General features: G+C 37.5%; 1 protein-coding gene across 1 annotated transcript in view; it reads right to left on the minus strand.

Annotated features, from left to right (window-relative positions):
- Positions 1 to 15,982, minus strand: part of POLA1 (DNA polymerase alpha 1, catalytic subunit) — a gene marked incomplete at its 5' end in the record, with an annotated part of 206,111 nt that overhangs the window by 157,990 nt on the left and 32,139 nt on the right. Inside the window, 6 exons of the mRNA XM_082488513.1 lie at positions 11,182 to 11,304; positions 11,532 to 11,681; positions 13,487 to 13,611; positions 14,157 to 14,253; positions 15,380 to 15,499; positions 15,832 to 15,961. Of these exons, the coding sequence (XP_082344639.1) occupies positions 11,182 to 11,304; positions 11,532 to 11,681; positions 13,487 to 13,611; positions 14,157 to 14,253; positions 15,380 to 15,499; positions 15,832 to 15,961 (745 nt within the window). The remainder of the gene's footprint in view (positions 1 to 11,181; positions 11,305 to 11,531; positions 11,682 to 13,486; positions 13,612 to 14,156; positions 14,254 to 15,379; positions 15,500 to 15,831; positions 15,962 to 15,982) is intronic.

The following is a 15,982-nucleotide window of genomic DNA, read 5'->3' on the forward strand; positions in this document are numbered from 1 at the left end:
AGCCCATCTTCCCGGAAAAAAAAAGCACCCTAGATGACTTGCTTTAATATAAAAGATGAGAGACTTTCATAATAATTTTCTTTAAATATTTGAATAATCAAATCAAAGTTCAAGATCCACCACCAAAGTATCAGACGGCAAAAGGTCTATACACTAACGAAGGATGGGGGAAAGGGACCATTGTTTCTATTTGAATGGAAGAAAAAAACCACGTATTTGTTATATGGTTATAAATTAAGCCAAGATTAGGACAGAATCTCCCACAGAAGCCGAAGAGCAATCAAAATCATGCAGAACAGTATTAGATCCCTATAAAGTGTAAATATCTCCCAGCCACAGAAGCCACTTTCATTAAGAAATTATTTGAAAGGAAGTAAAAGTAAGGGGAGCATCTGCCTGCCTTCCCTATCAATTCCATCAATTGAGGCATCAATTCCAAATATTCTAAGAACAGCTGAAGAGCTGGTCTTAGAGAAACATAGAAATTGTAGCCTACTGCAAAAAGATTTCAAGGAACATTGGTTCAACTTACCAAACAGCAGGCAAATTGGGAGGAAAATTTCATGTGTGCCAGCTTTTTCCTAAATTTTTTAGAATCAGTGGGAAGTTTCCCACTGTAGGAGTATCACAGCTAATTCAATTTATACATATGTCAGCATAATACATTTTTTAAAAGTGGCAGCTTTTATAATCTTATACCCTTGATTCAGCAAGACATTTTATTCGAGGATGAAGTGTTTCACTCCCCTAAATTCAGCCCAATCTTGTTACAAGTCAGAAGTATTGTTCTGTGATTTACATAAAAGCATTTACACGGAACTAAGCAGCAACTGACAGATAGGGTAAATGCGTTCCAGATAACATTTAAATAGCTGTACTAATTACACCACACAGAGACAGGAACACGATCCCTTACTCAAATCCTCACAGTAACTATCCAGAACATTAAAGAGGAGAGAAGAGAAAAAAAATTTGGTGCAAGCCATAAGACAGTAAAGGAATTTAAAAAAAGCCCAAACATTCTGTGCAAAGGAGGTAATTTCAACTAATTAGACACCCTAATGATCTTCTCACAATCTGTTAGAAGAGAGTAGCAGTTAATAACTTCACAGATTTCCTCCAATCCTTTCACCAGGAAGGAATGGCAGTTTCTACATCATTACTGCTCTGTCATCCTGGACCACTGCCAAGAACATGGAACTTCAGGACACCTGTCAATTAACACATTCCTACTGAAGGCGGGGTCATCTTCCATCTTTAAATCTATTAAACTCAGCGATCACAAAGAGCAATCAGATCAAAAACCATGGCAAAATTTAAATTAGAAGCGGCTTCTTGAAGGACAACAGTCTTCAACAACAACAAAAATCAACAACATGAAGAGTTGTGTCTCTGCTGAAGTAACTATATACATACTTTGGAAGATGAACTATGTGATGTAATAGACCTTTTATCACCTGTAGCATCTGTGGTATACAGTAGTACATGCCAAAATGACTGGCCACCTGATGGACAATTGTGTATAAGAGTCAGATCTAAAGCTTTTCTCTAATCAAAGCTTTCTGCAGGGGTTCTCAGTCTAAGTACATGCTTCTCATTGATTTTTCTTTAGCTCCAGGATGACTACTTTTAACTCTAAGTTGAAAAATACGAAGTTAGGCATCGAACCAAAAAACCCAGTTACAATACATATTAAAACATCAAGGCAAAGGAGCTATTAAGATTTAAAGAAACTAATAGATTTCTGAGCAAATACAAAAATGGTATTTGCCTAATTCTAAGATGCTGATGATGTTGAGGTCTGAGGGAAACAGGGAGGAGAAAAGGAGGTCACATGAAAACCAAACATTAGCTGTCATTGACATAGTTGGGTTGTTCAAAAATCAAAGGGTACAGCCAAGGAAGTTCTAGATTCAACAAGTAAAATTCCAACCAGAGAAAAACAAACAGGAAGGCTGAAATACACTTGAGCACAGGGCTGAGACATCCCTGTGGTTTTGTGGCAGTCTTCCACATGCCAATTCCAAATTATAGTACAACAAAGCCTGTGACAGTTTGATATCCCAGTAAAATTAAAAGCATCAAGGAAGAAGAGTGAAGTTAACACTGAAAACATTCTCTGCACTGAAGTCAGTCAGAGAAAATAGAAAATAAATTCTTAGTGTGCCAACTGTGGTATTGCCTAATAGAATGAAGCTGCACACAGAACAATTCAGAGTACTAAACTGAAGGGCAAAACAGGCCATGTATAGTGTGATTACTTTACCATAGTTATCCTTCTCCCTGGCAACTGTTCAGCAGATTCGTTTTCCTTGGGTAAAAGAAAAAAAAAGCATTTGTACCTCAAGGTCTTCTATATCTCTATCATAGAAACCCTTCTTACTCAGGCATTTCACGAAACGTGACCCTGAACTTCATCAAAGCAGATTACACAGTCCTGCTTTTCTGATAACTTCCAATAGTTTAAACTTGCCAATTTCTGGTCTGTTTCACGAATAAGGCAAGTAATTAGAAAGAAAGCAATAATTTAACAAGGCATCATCAATCTGAGACGAATCAGCCATGCAACTGCTTGGCTATGGCTGTCTACTCCTATCTTACCAGGAACCAGGAATCATCTTTTTCTGTTTGTTTGTTTGTTTTGTTTTGGGTGGAGGTTGTTTTCTTGTTTTAAAAAAACAAAAAACAAAACAGGGCTTATCAACCATCATTATCCATATTTTAAATGTTTCTCCAGTCCCACGTAATCACCAAGACTAGCACAAGCTCACACAGAAATTACTGCCTGGGACTAATCCCCACAGTAAGGTTCAAATGACATTCCAACATTCCCTGTTTTTGATGAGCACTGCTTGATGAGCACTGCAGTTCAGTGACACAAGTGGGAACAACTTCCCACCCCCAACAACCTAAAAAACTTCTTCCTTCTCTTTTTAAAGGCTGTCAGTTAGAACACAGGAAAACATAAAAGACTAAACGTGAAAGGTAAAGGCAACCAGATTTACTTTTTCTTTTTTTTTTTTTTTTTACTAATCCAGGTGTTGAAATAGGGTTTTATGGAACAACTGTTTCTAGTGGCTCAAATCAGCAAACGCACAGAGTATCAAATTGTAGAGCAGATATCAACATATATAATTTAATCCTTCTCCCTGAAACCTTACCCAGTAAGTTTGATAAATGGCATAGCCTGAGGCTAAAGACAACGCTATCACCGGCAACATCTCTTGCATTACATTACATATAACCACTGGAAGGAAAGCAAACAGGGAGAAAGCATAAGTAAGCTTTCACGTGCCTTTCAATCACCTATCCAGCTCTAAAATTTGGTGTGATTTATTTCATCCAGCTTTGACACTGCCCTTTTTCTACTACGAAGGAAGACTGAACAAATTAGCTTAGGCTATATGCCTGACTTGCAGGTTTCCTTGCTTCTAACATTGCTTGTTTACATTAAGAGATCTGCATCAGGTATGCCCAGCTCATTAAACTACATCTATTTCTCAAGAATCCTTTGCCCAAGCATTCTTCAATGTTGCCCACCAAGATCTCCTACATCCTTACAAGGTAGTGTACCTGCAGTAGTAGAGACAGTCCACCTTCCACAGATAAATAAAGGTCTTGAACAAACTGTTTCATCTGTCTTGTAAGTATATTTCAATGCTGAAAATAGCATAAGCCGTTCATGCATATCTTCTAAATTAAGCCAATGAATCTTGGCACAGGCCCAGTGAAAGGACATACATGCAAGAGACCACACGACCTGATCTATACAGCAAAACCTGCATTCAAAGCGCTCAGAGCAAAGATTTATATTTTATTTTTTTTTAGCTTTGAAATCAAAAGAGCTTGGTAAGACAAGTATCACTGCTGAAGTGTCTTCATCCTTCCAGTTTTCTCCACTTCAAATGACAAGTTACTACTCTTGCATCTGTTGGATCTAGCTGACCTTGGCAATAAATCAGAATGTGAACTAGAGAAACTTCTAAACTGATGGTCATAAAACATTTTTGGTCTGAAGCAGTCTTTGGACATTGTCTAGCCCAACCTCCTGCCCAAGACAGGGCTATACCTGCCTGGTGCAAGGCTGTGCACTAGGTTGTTGAAGACAACAATTAATTCCATCCTTAAGCTTTTTTTCTCCAAACTGAAGAAACCCACTTCTCAGCCTCTCCCTATATGTCAGAGTAGGATCATCACCACCCTTAAATCATTACCTGAAAATAGCAAATCTAGTAAGGTCAAATGAGTATTCATTCAAGAAGATAAAGAACAGATCACATAATTCTGGATGGAGCAAAAAGCTTCTAATACAGTTGGTTGTGCAACAGTGAGCTTTTGCACAGTGGGCAACATTCCCAGGAAATACATGAAACTTTGATTATGAGATCAAGGTGTCGTATCTTTGAAGGACAGTATGAATATTTATTTAAGTCTTGTGGGAGGCAGACACTTCAGTTAGATCATTTTTCTATACTCTTAGGAGTAGTGCTTGAAAAGGAAAGTGATTTTTTTTCCCCCTAATTTGAAGCCTCTTTTATTTTGAAAACTTTATTACCATCTCAGTATCCAAACCCATGGTTTCTAGAACAGGCCAATATCCAATTTAAGATAAAAGCATGACGCAAATGAGTGAGGCAATAACATCCTGAAGAACAACTTCTATTAAGTCTCAAAACCTGAAATATTTTATGGCAAGCTACTAATGAACTAACAAAATGCATACTGCAAAGACTTGTAGCGCTAACAAGTATACAGGCTGGAGAAAAACATTAAGACAGAAGTTAGCATTTGTATTCTTCCAACTTTAACAGTGGTTATTGAAAAATGAGTTTATTTGAAAACACAACCTAAGTAGTTTACAAACAGTGTTGTGATGTTGCAAAAGCTCTCACCTTCATGATGGAGCTCCTGTGCTCCTTTTATGAGGCATCTCTATGCCAGTATCTGAAGAAGAGAACTACAAAAGGATCTCTGCCTTGTGAATCCCATAATCCCTACAGTATTCTAGGTAGGATAAAAGGATCTCTTCAGTTATTCTAAAGCCAAAGCATGGCAGACTTTGGGGGTTGCAGGATTCAAGTTCATTCCCCAATATTTTACTGCACACCTGAGAGTCTTTTCTGTTACCACTGGATGTGGAGAGACATTTCTACTTCTCCTGATCCTGAGGTATCAGCCCTCTACACAACAAATATGGCGTCTACAAGGGGACGTACCGTTACATTTCATATATGGAGAATGTGCCAGAGACCTTCCTCTTTAAGGTCCCCCAGCACCCTGGTTTTTTAGTTTTACCACAATTTTGGGTGAGGAATATCTTCTTGTTACCTAGTTGGCCAGGTCAAGATAAGACTCAAGCAAAATCTGTCTTTTCGCAAGACAGGAACAAAATACAAGATAGGAAACCATAAGAAAAAAAAAAAAAAAGTACAGAAGAAGGAAAACAACAACCAACCAAACCTCCCACATGTTCATCCTATTAACACTAACCCTACAGTTTCACAGTTGGGTGTGAGCTGAAAAAAGGCTGGTCGTGCCTGACCCCTTATATCTCATACTGGGTGTGCCCCCACTTTTCAGCCTCCTCCTTTCCAACAGCTCTAAGAGCATGCAGCAAGTCACTGAGTCATTGATCCAACAGACATCAATTTGTTTTTTCTCTAGAGTTAGTTTTCAACTCAGATCACCAGGCTGATCCAGCTCACCATGGGGCCATGCAATTTCTATAACCCATCCACAGAAATCAGTAGTCAGGAAGCGAGAGGCACCACACCTCTCATGGTAGGGCAATCTTAAAATAAGCAGTCACAAAAAAGAAAGCCTCTCTATTTAGCTGACTTGCTGTACAATCAACCTGAGTCTGATCAATCTTCCTAAGCATTTCTCTATCAATATGCATAAAACAAAACCTTTCTGTCTAGTGAAAAAAAACAAACCCAAAAAACAAAAACCACACCACCCAAAATAAAATGAAATAATTTTTTTTCCTCCAGACTGATTTCCTCCTCACCCAAAATATTCTGGCCATTCTTCTTAATTGAAATGTTTCATTTCCTCTCTTTGGAGATGCAAAAGTCTTTATCAGACCAGATGTCATCTCATGCACTTGACTAACAATAATAATATTTCATTTCAACAAATGTTAAGATGTTCCATAATTTTTGTACCACTTGGTACTCAGTTTGCATTTTCAGATTGTAAGCAGCCTCTCCTTTGAAATGTTTATTCTAACTAATTTTGGATATTAGCATGCAAAGTAACATACATAGCTTTTTCACTGGCTCACAATTACATACATAATGATAAATTTAACAACAGTGACTACTGGTTTGACCCCAACAGTTTCCATTTAGGGACACTTCAACAATTTGGCACTATTTCTCTTAAGATTTCAGTTTGCCACTTTTATATTTAAAAACAATTAAGAAACTATTTGTCTAGCCTTTTGCTATCAGGTTCCATGTCTCCCAAAAATGTTATATTGATGTTGTATTCCCTGTTTAAGTATAGGCAGGATGCTTAAATGAGACTTTAGGAGCCTCCTTTCCCTCTTATCAACGCCCTTTCTCCCGTACTACAGCATGGAAGAAACTAGGAGTCTTGACAATTGCCCCATTCACTCGGCAACTCTTGTAGACTGTATAACCAATGCTTTAGTGCAATTAAGAGAAAGTAGCTGATGATCAACTTCCCTGGATGAACAAGACTCAAAAAAAAATGGAGAAAAAAGAAAAAGAAGATATACCTGGATTTCTTTACAGAAGACAATTACAATAGACGTCCATTAACCTGCTTACCTCCCCTTGCTTAATTTTTTTTTTAAATGAGCTCATCTTTCTCCACTTCATCTTTCTCCTCCCTCATCCATTCTTTTCCCAGACTGCAGCAATAACATGCTTTTATTCTTTCCTTTTGATTGCCAGGGCCTTAAACTAATTATTAATTGAGAATGTATCTAAAGGATCTCAATGAGAAAGTTGGAATTAACCCAATTGCCTCCCTCCCTTTTATTTTGCATACTATAACACTAGATCTACCTGTTAGTACTGCTTAAACCAGCAAATGTGTTATTTTCCTTTCAAAGGCAAGTTTTCTAGCTGTTTGGCAAAAAGCAAATACCTGGAAAAGACCTCAGTTTTGAGTGACAGCCATTAGCAACCAAGCTGCCTACTGATAAAATTCTCTCAACGACTCTGCTGTCCTGTAGAAAAATCCTGCAGCAGAGGGCATCCTGCGTTTGGGAAATCAGACAACTGACACTTCATCAAAAGTCTTGTCCTTTAAAGAGGCTAGAAAGGCATGACCTTACACTGCCTGCTAGCGCAGAGCTGGCTGGTTGTACAACACCGACTCATCTTGTTTCCAGTTGTTAAATTACATTAAAGGACAGCTAAAAATATATTAAATATTTTCCTATTACTTTTCCATGCAAGCAACTGCTATAGTTACAACAAGAGCAACGTCCAGGCAAACGCTTAGTAACACAGGGGGGTGAGGGGAAGGTCCAGGAATCCTTCTAACACATTCCAGATCGATAATGTAACATTTGGATTGCAAATGTAGAAAGAATTTTTTTTTAATTTGTTGCAAGAACAAGAACTGAGGCATTTCTAATGATCAAAACAGGAAAACATTTACCTTTTCCAAAAAGGTCAAACAGATCTCAGCTATAGTTTTAATTCCCTCCTACCCCAAATTTTTGCCTTTTTTTTTTCCTTCCAAAATACACCAAAACTTAACCAATGTACCTGTGATATAAAATACACTAAATTCTGACAAATTCACATTCATATGCCCCATATTCCCTGTTAGAGATTACCCAGAATTGAAAAAAATAAACAAGACCCGTTTGAAAAACCTGATAGTCAACGTTTAAAACATTTAGTGGCAAAAATGAAAGTCTTTAATCAATTAATGATCTCCAGGTCTCTATCGCCATCTAGTGAAAACTCACTACCATTACTACACTACCCACACAAATTACACCTCCTTCGCTGTAACGACACACGCCAACCTCTCTGCTGGACCCAGCCTACACTATGGCCAGAGTTGTAAGGCTTTGCTACATTTCCACTGCATGTCTTAAGGTAAATAAAGGTCAAGCACTAACTCTTATCTTGCTAAGGCTGACCAAAGAGAACTGAGCTTTTACAGATTACTCTTTGCCCTAGAGCTATGCTCTGGGTTTATAAATGGCCTTTCCACATCATATTTAATACTTCTGCCACCAAAAATGACGGGAACATGCCAAACACTAGCATATTTATAAACAATTTTTTAAACCAGCAATGTGTAATTACAAGAGTTTTTAGTCACCGTAAGGAACACCATGGCAGCTCCACTACTTTCAGTGCATTGGCATCACCAAACCACAAAGAGAAGTTACAGTCTAAGAGAGGCAGCACAAAGTACTCAGCATCAGACACTTGCAATATTCAGTCTTCCTACAGCTTCAGTGAAAAGGGTCTTCAGTCACACAATTAGAAAGCAGCAATTTACAGAAGTCATCAAAACTCATTCTCTCTTAGCTACGTTAAAACTTAACGCTACGATGAGCTTCAAAAACTTCAACTTGAAATACGTATTTCCCACTTTCAATTATTCTGCTAAGACTTACGATCAAACTGTAATTGTGTTAGTGCAAATACTAAGTTCAGTTTTCATCCCACACAGTATTTTTACCACTTAGACATCTACAAGCCTACCTGCATTTACTCACATCTCCTCCATAACAGTAAAAAAGGTATTAATCACTGATCATCAGAAAAGGCCATTTAAATTTAGACCAATAAAAATTTTCCATAATAGTTATTTTTTAATTAATCTTTTCATATAGAGAACCCAAATCTCCCGATACTTAAATGTTCACCTCTTTAATATTAGCATTTACTGGTAAGAGGAAACTTATGAATAGACAGACTAAGATAAAATTTTGAAGTAGTATTTTTCTAGATTAAGTATTTAAACTCAAAAAAACCCACAGAAAACTAAGGTGTCCTCTTGTGTCATCTTGTAAGGGAAAAACTACTACTCAAGAAACTAGGAACTAATAAAGCTGTATCTGTTTATTGATGACCTACCTAAAAATGCAAGTTTTCAGAACAGAGCATATGCAGTGTATTTCATCAGAATCTATCACACTTACACAGCAGGACAAAATTACAGGTCATGCTGAAAAATTCTCAAATTTCCAAAAGTTTTTTATCTACACAGTGCCCAGAGTAATGAATACTAATCTACCTCAAAGAATGGGGAAAAAAAAAAAAAAAAAAGATCGTTTTAGCTCTACAGGAGGTGCTGTACTGCACAGAAGAGATGTACCAAGACAGTAAGGCGCCACTGAGTTCAGCACTAGTGCTGCCAGGGGCAGACCAGCTCCCACAGATTTTCACTAGCATCTCTCTGCTGTGCTCCCAGCAGCTGCATTTCACAGAGGAACTTTTAAACCTGCACTGGGTACAACATACTTTCAGATGATACTGTGCCATAGCATAAAGGTTTTCCTCAAACTCAGAGCAACTACAAAACTGGAGATTCAAATGTGCGCAAAGGCTTGGCAGAAGCAAGCCCAGCTCTAGCACAGTCAGAATTTAAGAGGTAAGAAATCCTTTCCAACCAAAAATCGACTATGTAAGAGAAAGTTTCTCAAAGTGGTCCCTAGCGCATCCTGTACCACCTATTTAGGAGTTTTCCATTCCACCATCACTTTGGAACATAATGCAGGAACACCAGAATTTCATGCACCATTATCTCATAACTGATAAGTCACAGAAAACTGAGAAAAAAACTGTATGTGCAAACAAAAATTATTTCACCCCTATAACAGAGGCCAAAAGCTCCATTACCCATACAATACCCAGTTTGTGACAGGTGAACCATATGACTAATGGAGATCATAAAAAAAGCCAAAAAGTCAAATTCATGGCTTGTAAAATACTGCTAGAAAATACAAAGCTATGATACTCAGCTGCTTTTCACGCCAACCTTGTTGATAAATACATTGGAATCTTACAACAACAACAAAGATACTACTTCCTTAAAGGAAACATTAACTTTTGAATTCACATGGACGCATAGCACATATACATAGAAATTATTTCCTAGTCAAACATATGTGTAAGGTTAAACATACTAGTCACATAAATTCGGAGGACAGCAAATGTGGGGTTGTCTCTAAAGAACTGTTTAGATGGGAAGACTTTTAAAAACAAAGCTGTGCTATCAGAAACAAAACACCCCTATGCATATCAGCTGGGGGTTGTAAGTGGACCTTCAGTGCATTGGGTAGTCCACATCAAGGCAAGCTGTGCCCCCACATCACTGGGAGTATGTGCCTCTAAACACAGATGTGAATTCATCCATCCTTCTGCTCTAACTCAACTAAAAGGCTGACCAGCCATCCTGTGACATCAGTTCCTGGCACCTTTGCAGATTCCTGCTTGGTATTCTCTTCTATAAAGAACTAATATGAAGCATCAAGAAAAAATATGTTTTAAGGCACTGTACATCAGTGGTACATTTTGGATTTGTAATTATTATTTTTCCCACTGGGACCAAACTAATGTAGTTTACATTCAGCTGCCACCCTAATCAATAGCAAGAGTAGTGAAGTTAAAGAACAACTCTTAAAATAAAATCTGACCTCGAGGCCAATGCAAAGCTTCATTTTAAGAAACAAACAAAAAGTTTCTGAAAATAAGGCCCTGATACATAATCCATTGTCACCATGTGATTAATTAGCCCTGTCACAAACTTTAGGGTTTCAGGAACTCAACACACTAGGGCACAGGACAGTCTGGCCAAAGACAAGCTCATCCAAATCTGAAGCGTACCACTGAAGCAAAGACTGACCCATCAAGCAGAACTGGAAATTCATGGAAAATGTGAAAGCAGCCTTGATTTTTGTCACCATAATCTGGCACATTGAAACTAAGCAGTTTAATTCAAAATAAGGCTCTAGCTAGAGCTTCAACTTGTCATACGCTTTTGAGACATTTATCTGATTTTTTTCTAAACACCAGTTTCATTTTTTCCCAACTTCCACAGTACAAGACAGACAAAAAATACAGTTTTGAAACCAAAAGCAGGTTCAAAAACAAGACTATTTTCCTATTAAATGAAAAAGTAGGTGGCTTAAATTCACCCTTTTTACATGTGTGTATAACCTGTTTAATGACTTACCTCTCTCCCTTTATGTGTCACCAAAGCAGCCAAAGGCTTGGCATAGAATCTGCTGTAGGAAAATCCCAGGCAGCCATACATACTGTTAGCGGTGAGTTTCAAAGCCTTTTGTCTGATATCATACTGAAAAGAAACATAACCAGTAAAAATGATACAACTATAGCCAACAAAGAACAGAACTTAATGTTCAGAGTTACATTCACAGCTTTTTATATAGTCTGCAGCAATGATGGGCTACAAGTAAAGCACATTACAATCACTGCTCACTACTAATCATCCCTATTCTGCAAGGCTGATCAGGGCACTTAAGGGGAGTGGGAGGAAAATCAAAGGAGTTCTACAAAACACACCTGTAAATAAAGGTCGGGATTTAAATCTGGCTGTTTCATTAACTGCTTAACTTGGCGTCTTCTCTCCACTAGTTTCCTGATTTCTTTAGGTAAAACTCCCATTTCCAGAGATGGGTCCGGAAGCTCTGGAATTTCATCCTCTTCTTTGACCTGTCAAAATGATCACCACTGCTTACCATTTTTTTGCTTGAAGATTAGATTTTAATGTGTTAAGTGAAAAGCTTGGAAAAAAAACCCAACTAAACCACACAGCTTGTGTCTATTCCTGCAGAGCACCCAAAGCACAGCTTAAAACAAGCATGAGAGGTTTTTTGTGGTATTTAACTGTATTACTTAGTCCCTGCTGGAGGACAGGGACTAAACCTGTCTCTGGAAGAAATCCGAGAGACATAGACCAGTAGCAGGAAGGTATTTTTTTCTTTAATGTATGTGTGTGTGTATTTTTTTATATATATACACAAATCCAGATAAATAACACACACACACACTCTGACTCTTAGATATATACAGAAAGATATAAAAATATAAAAAGTGCACACACAAGCAATTCTTTCGATGCTGAAAAAATCCATCGTGCAAGTATTTTTGGTGTTCAGAACTATAAAATGGAGCACATGCTCTATGGAACTGATACTTTGAATAAGTTAACCGAAAAAAAATAAATTGTCAATAACAGCAGAATGAAAACTCCACCTCAAGCAACTCTTGATTATAGCCAAAAAACAACCTAACAGAAAGCACACATTCTTCTTGTTAGCATAACCGAAGAAATTGTTGCTCAGCAAAAATGGAAAGAAACTTCAAGCACAATGACAGAGACAGAAATATACAAAGAAAGTGCAATAGAGACACTATGAGGTTGGAAAGTTCAGGAAAGTAGTCTGGGCAGAACCACAACAAGAAATGACACCAAAACCTGATTAAATATCATCCCATGATAGAAATCAAAACGAGCTGCTTCAGTTTGAAGCACACTTAAGAAAGCAAATCCACAGAGTTCGGAGGAACTTACTGACCGAATTCCACATACTTTTTTCCTCATTTCTGCTATGGTACTTGTATTTCAGTTGTTATGGGACTAACTATGTCCCATAACTACTTATCCACAACAGACTAATTCCAACCTGTGAGCTGATACCAGTTAAAAATAAAAGCCTCAGGTTTAACCTTTAGACCTGACCAGCTCACTGCTTCAGTTTACAGCACAGCTCTGGAAACAACTGTGCCAGCACAGCTGAGGAAATGAGAATAAGCAGCCACAGATAAACCATGGCCAACACAGCTGCTGAGAAAACAGTATGTGGAACTACACCTTCAGGAGGTTTTTCAGTTCCATTTAATACAGTTTAATGCTGTATTAAACAGCATGAATTTCTATGAAGCTGCTCCTGCAGCTCACATAGTCACATTATCACTCCCTAACACACACCCCCAAGACACACACATAGTTCTCCTGATGTCTAATAAGGGTTGAGCTCATATTGCATTCTTTCCCCCAGGCAGAAGCATGAGACTTGTGTCTCGCTCATTCAGGTATGTTTGCATGAATTCTGTGGCAACTTAACTTTAGGAAGCCTCTACCAAGTTAGGATGAAACTGATCAAGGGGCTCAGATATTGCTAGGAGGACCTGGAGCTGAAAAGTTCCAACAGAGCCTCACTAAAAATCTTTTTTCATGAGGATACCAAGATTTTATTTACATGGGAGAGAAATTACCAAGATTCTAGAAGAGTATTACTGAAAGGAAGATGACAAATATACAATATTCAAAAAGTCCCAAACCAAAACTTACTATGATGCATTTTTAAACATGAATCACTTTTTTTCACGTGTGTGAGGGAGGAAAAAAACCCATTAAACAGTGAAAAAAGAACAGTTTCTTAAAAAGCTGATTCACGGAAAACACACTGAAGTTTAGACAGTGTATTGTAAGTCACAAGTTAAAGCACACAAACCTCTGCCTTTTTCTGTGCTTCTGATGACAGTCGTTGCACTGTGGTAAAGCAGATATTGAACTCCTGGATAATTGATGGGTACAAGCTGTTGAAGTCGAGAAGCAAAATAAACTTGTCATAAAAACCTAAAACAGAGTTTAAAACAAAAATCATAATTAGTCTTGCTAAGAACTTCATCCAACTCCACAATATTTACGTGACAGTAATACACTGTACCACATTTCCAGCATCTAAATCCCTTGAAATAGCTGTTGAGATGCACCACTACACATTATAGAAAGCTGTCAGAAGTGGAACGATCCAACCCCATTAACTCACCAGAGTTGAACAGATAGCTTCTGTGTTACTATAGGACACTTGTACAGTTTTCCCCACATAGAGGAGAAACCGAAAGAAAACTTCCGTGTCCATTAGAAAGTTATACAGATATACAGTCCTGATTCCTCACAAGACCATAATCTTCTCACAAAAAGCTAAAAAAAAAAAAGGCTCAAGAATAAGTAATTCCACAGTCAATGTTGGGAATTTTCTTATATGAAAGACTGCCCCCCCCCCAACCCACCACACCAAACTCCCACGAGATACGCAGATTGCCCATTGCAACCCCTCTGCATTAATATAACCTACCTGTCTCTAACTTCATAGAAGAAAGAAAATTGCCACATCTTACCGACTTTGGGATCCAAGACTAAGCCCCCAGCATATGCTGCTTTCTTTTTCCCTATCTTTGATTTATTCTGATCTTCAAAATCTTCATCTTCATCCACCTACATTTGGCATTTAAAAAAGTCATTATCTAGTCTCCAAGATTTCTGTACTGTTGGAGGAGTTATTTTTGGCAAATCAAATATGAAACTGTGTGTTCCTTTTAAAATACATGCAAAACATGGTGTTTTCATCATGATCCTTATTAAAGCTTTCTACATGTCAAAACAGCATTCAAACCAACTCCTATAGGAACAAACTGCTAACAAGGGATTACAAAGACCTTAAGGAATTGTCATCATTCACCATAGCACTAGTATGCATTTTAGGGCTGGCTGTAAAAGTCAATGCTTTTGGAAAAAAAATCAACTCATGACCCAGAAGAAGCATTACTGCCCAATTAAAATGTAGCTTTTGGAGACACAATAGCTGGGCTTTAATAAAACAAAGAAAAACATTATTACTGACCTAGAGAGTATTCTGCTATTTGTTTTGTTGTAATAAGAATTTTTCTCCCAGTCATTCAATGCTATTCTGAATCATTTAAAATTCCAGCACTGCTTTGATGCAACAATACAACCAACAGAACTTACTGCTTTGGAATTTGCTGTGAACTTATTTAAAAATAAAATTAAAAAGTAAAATATAGTAAAATACAAATACGTTCTCAAATTTTAACTTGTTTACTAGCAAACATATAGATGCTTCTATAGATATTATTAACACTGCTATTATCCAAAGGAATTTTTTTTTAATACCCTTGGATATTTTACCCACATCCTCAAATCACCCACCTTACAAATTATACTTGAAATACTGTTCATCAGCAAAATAGTCGTAGGGCAAATGTGTACCTATGAAGCAACACAGACTATCTTCTTCTTTACTGTTTCCCTACACAGCCAAGTACTTAGCTTCTTTCAATTTTAAACTAAAAGAGCAACTGTGTTCCCACAGATCTGTGATACAACTGAAAACGTATTACACTCTCCCTTTAAAACCAAACATTTCTACATTATCAACTCAATAAAAAAAAAAAATTTGAATTAAGCATAAGCTGTAACATTAAGTTATATCTCACATATGTTTGGGTTTTCCTTGCTCTCACAGAACACTAATACACAAAAGATAAAAGAATGTTTTTTTCTTTTTAATAAAAATTCTTGGAAAGAGAAAAACTGGACCCACCAGCTTCTGTGGAGGCTTTTTAAAAACTTGTTTATCCGGCACTATGTAGTCTTTTTCATGAAATGCATGAAGCAGCAAGAACTCATTACGTTCAGATCGTCCACCCATCATTGTCCTTGACTACAGAGAGGGGCAAAAAAAGAATTCAAAGGAAAGCATAGAAAACACTGACATACAAAAAAAGACTAAGCACTGTCCTTCAACTATTTATAATTTCACCTAGCATTACTACTATTCTGTATCATTACCATGCACAAAGCTTACATGTGGTATTTTTATGGAAGTTTTACATTATTACTTGACTAGATCATTGAACTCTCACACGCATCAGCCAAAAATTTACAGCATCGTGTATTCTTAATTAGAGTTTCCAAATTAGAACTAGCAAATCAGAACACACAGAACTGTTTTGGAGGGACAATGGAGGGGGGTGGAAGGTAATAAAAGCGTACCATGACATTCCCAGAGATGTTTGTTATTTGAAGAGCCAGTGGCAGAACATTCAGCTCACACATGATCTGGAGAATGAACTTGGCATCTGTCCAGGTGTTTTCCAGCATAAACATTAAGTGAGGAGAATCACTGGGAAAAGAAGGGGGATGG

This window comes from Vanellus vanellus (assembly GCF_965231255.1).
Source record: "Vanellus vanellus genome assembly, chromosome: 1".
Lineage (NCBI taxonomy): Eukaryota > Metazoa > Chordata > Aves > Charadriiformes > Charadriidae > Vanellus > Vanellus vanellus.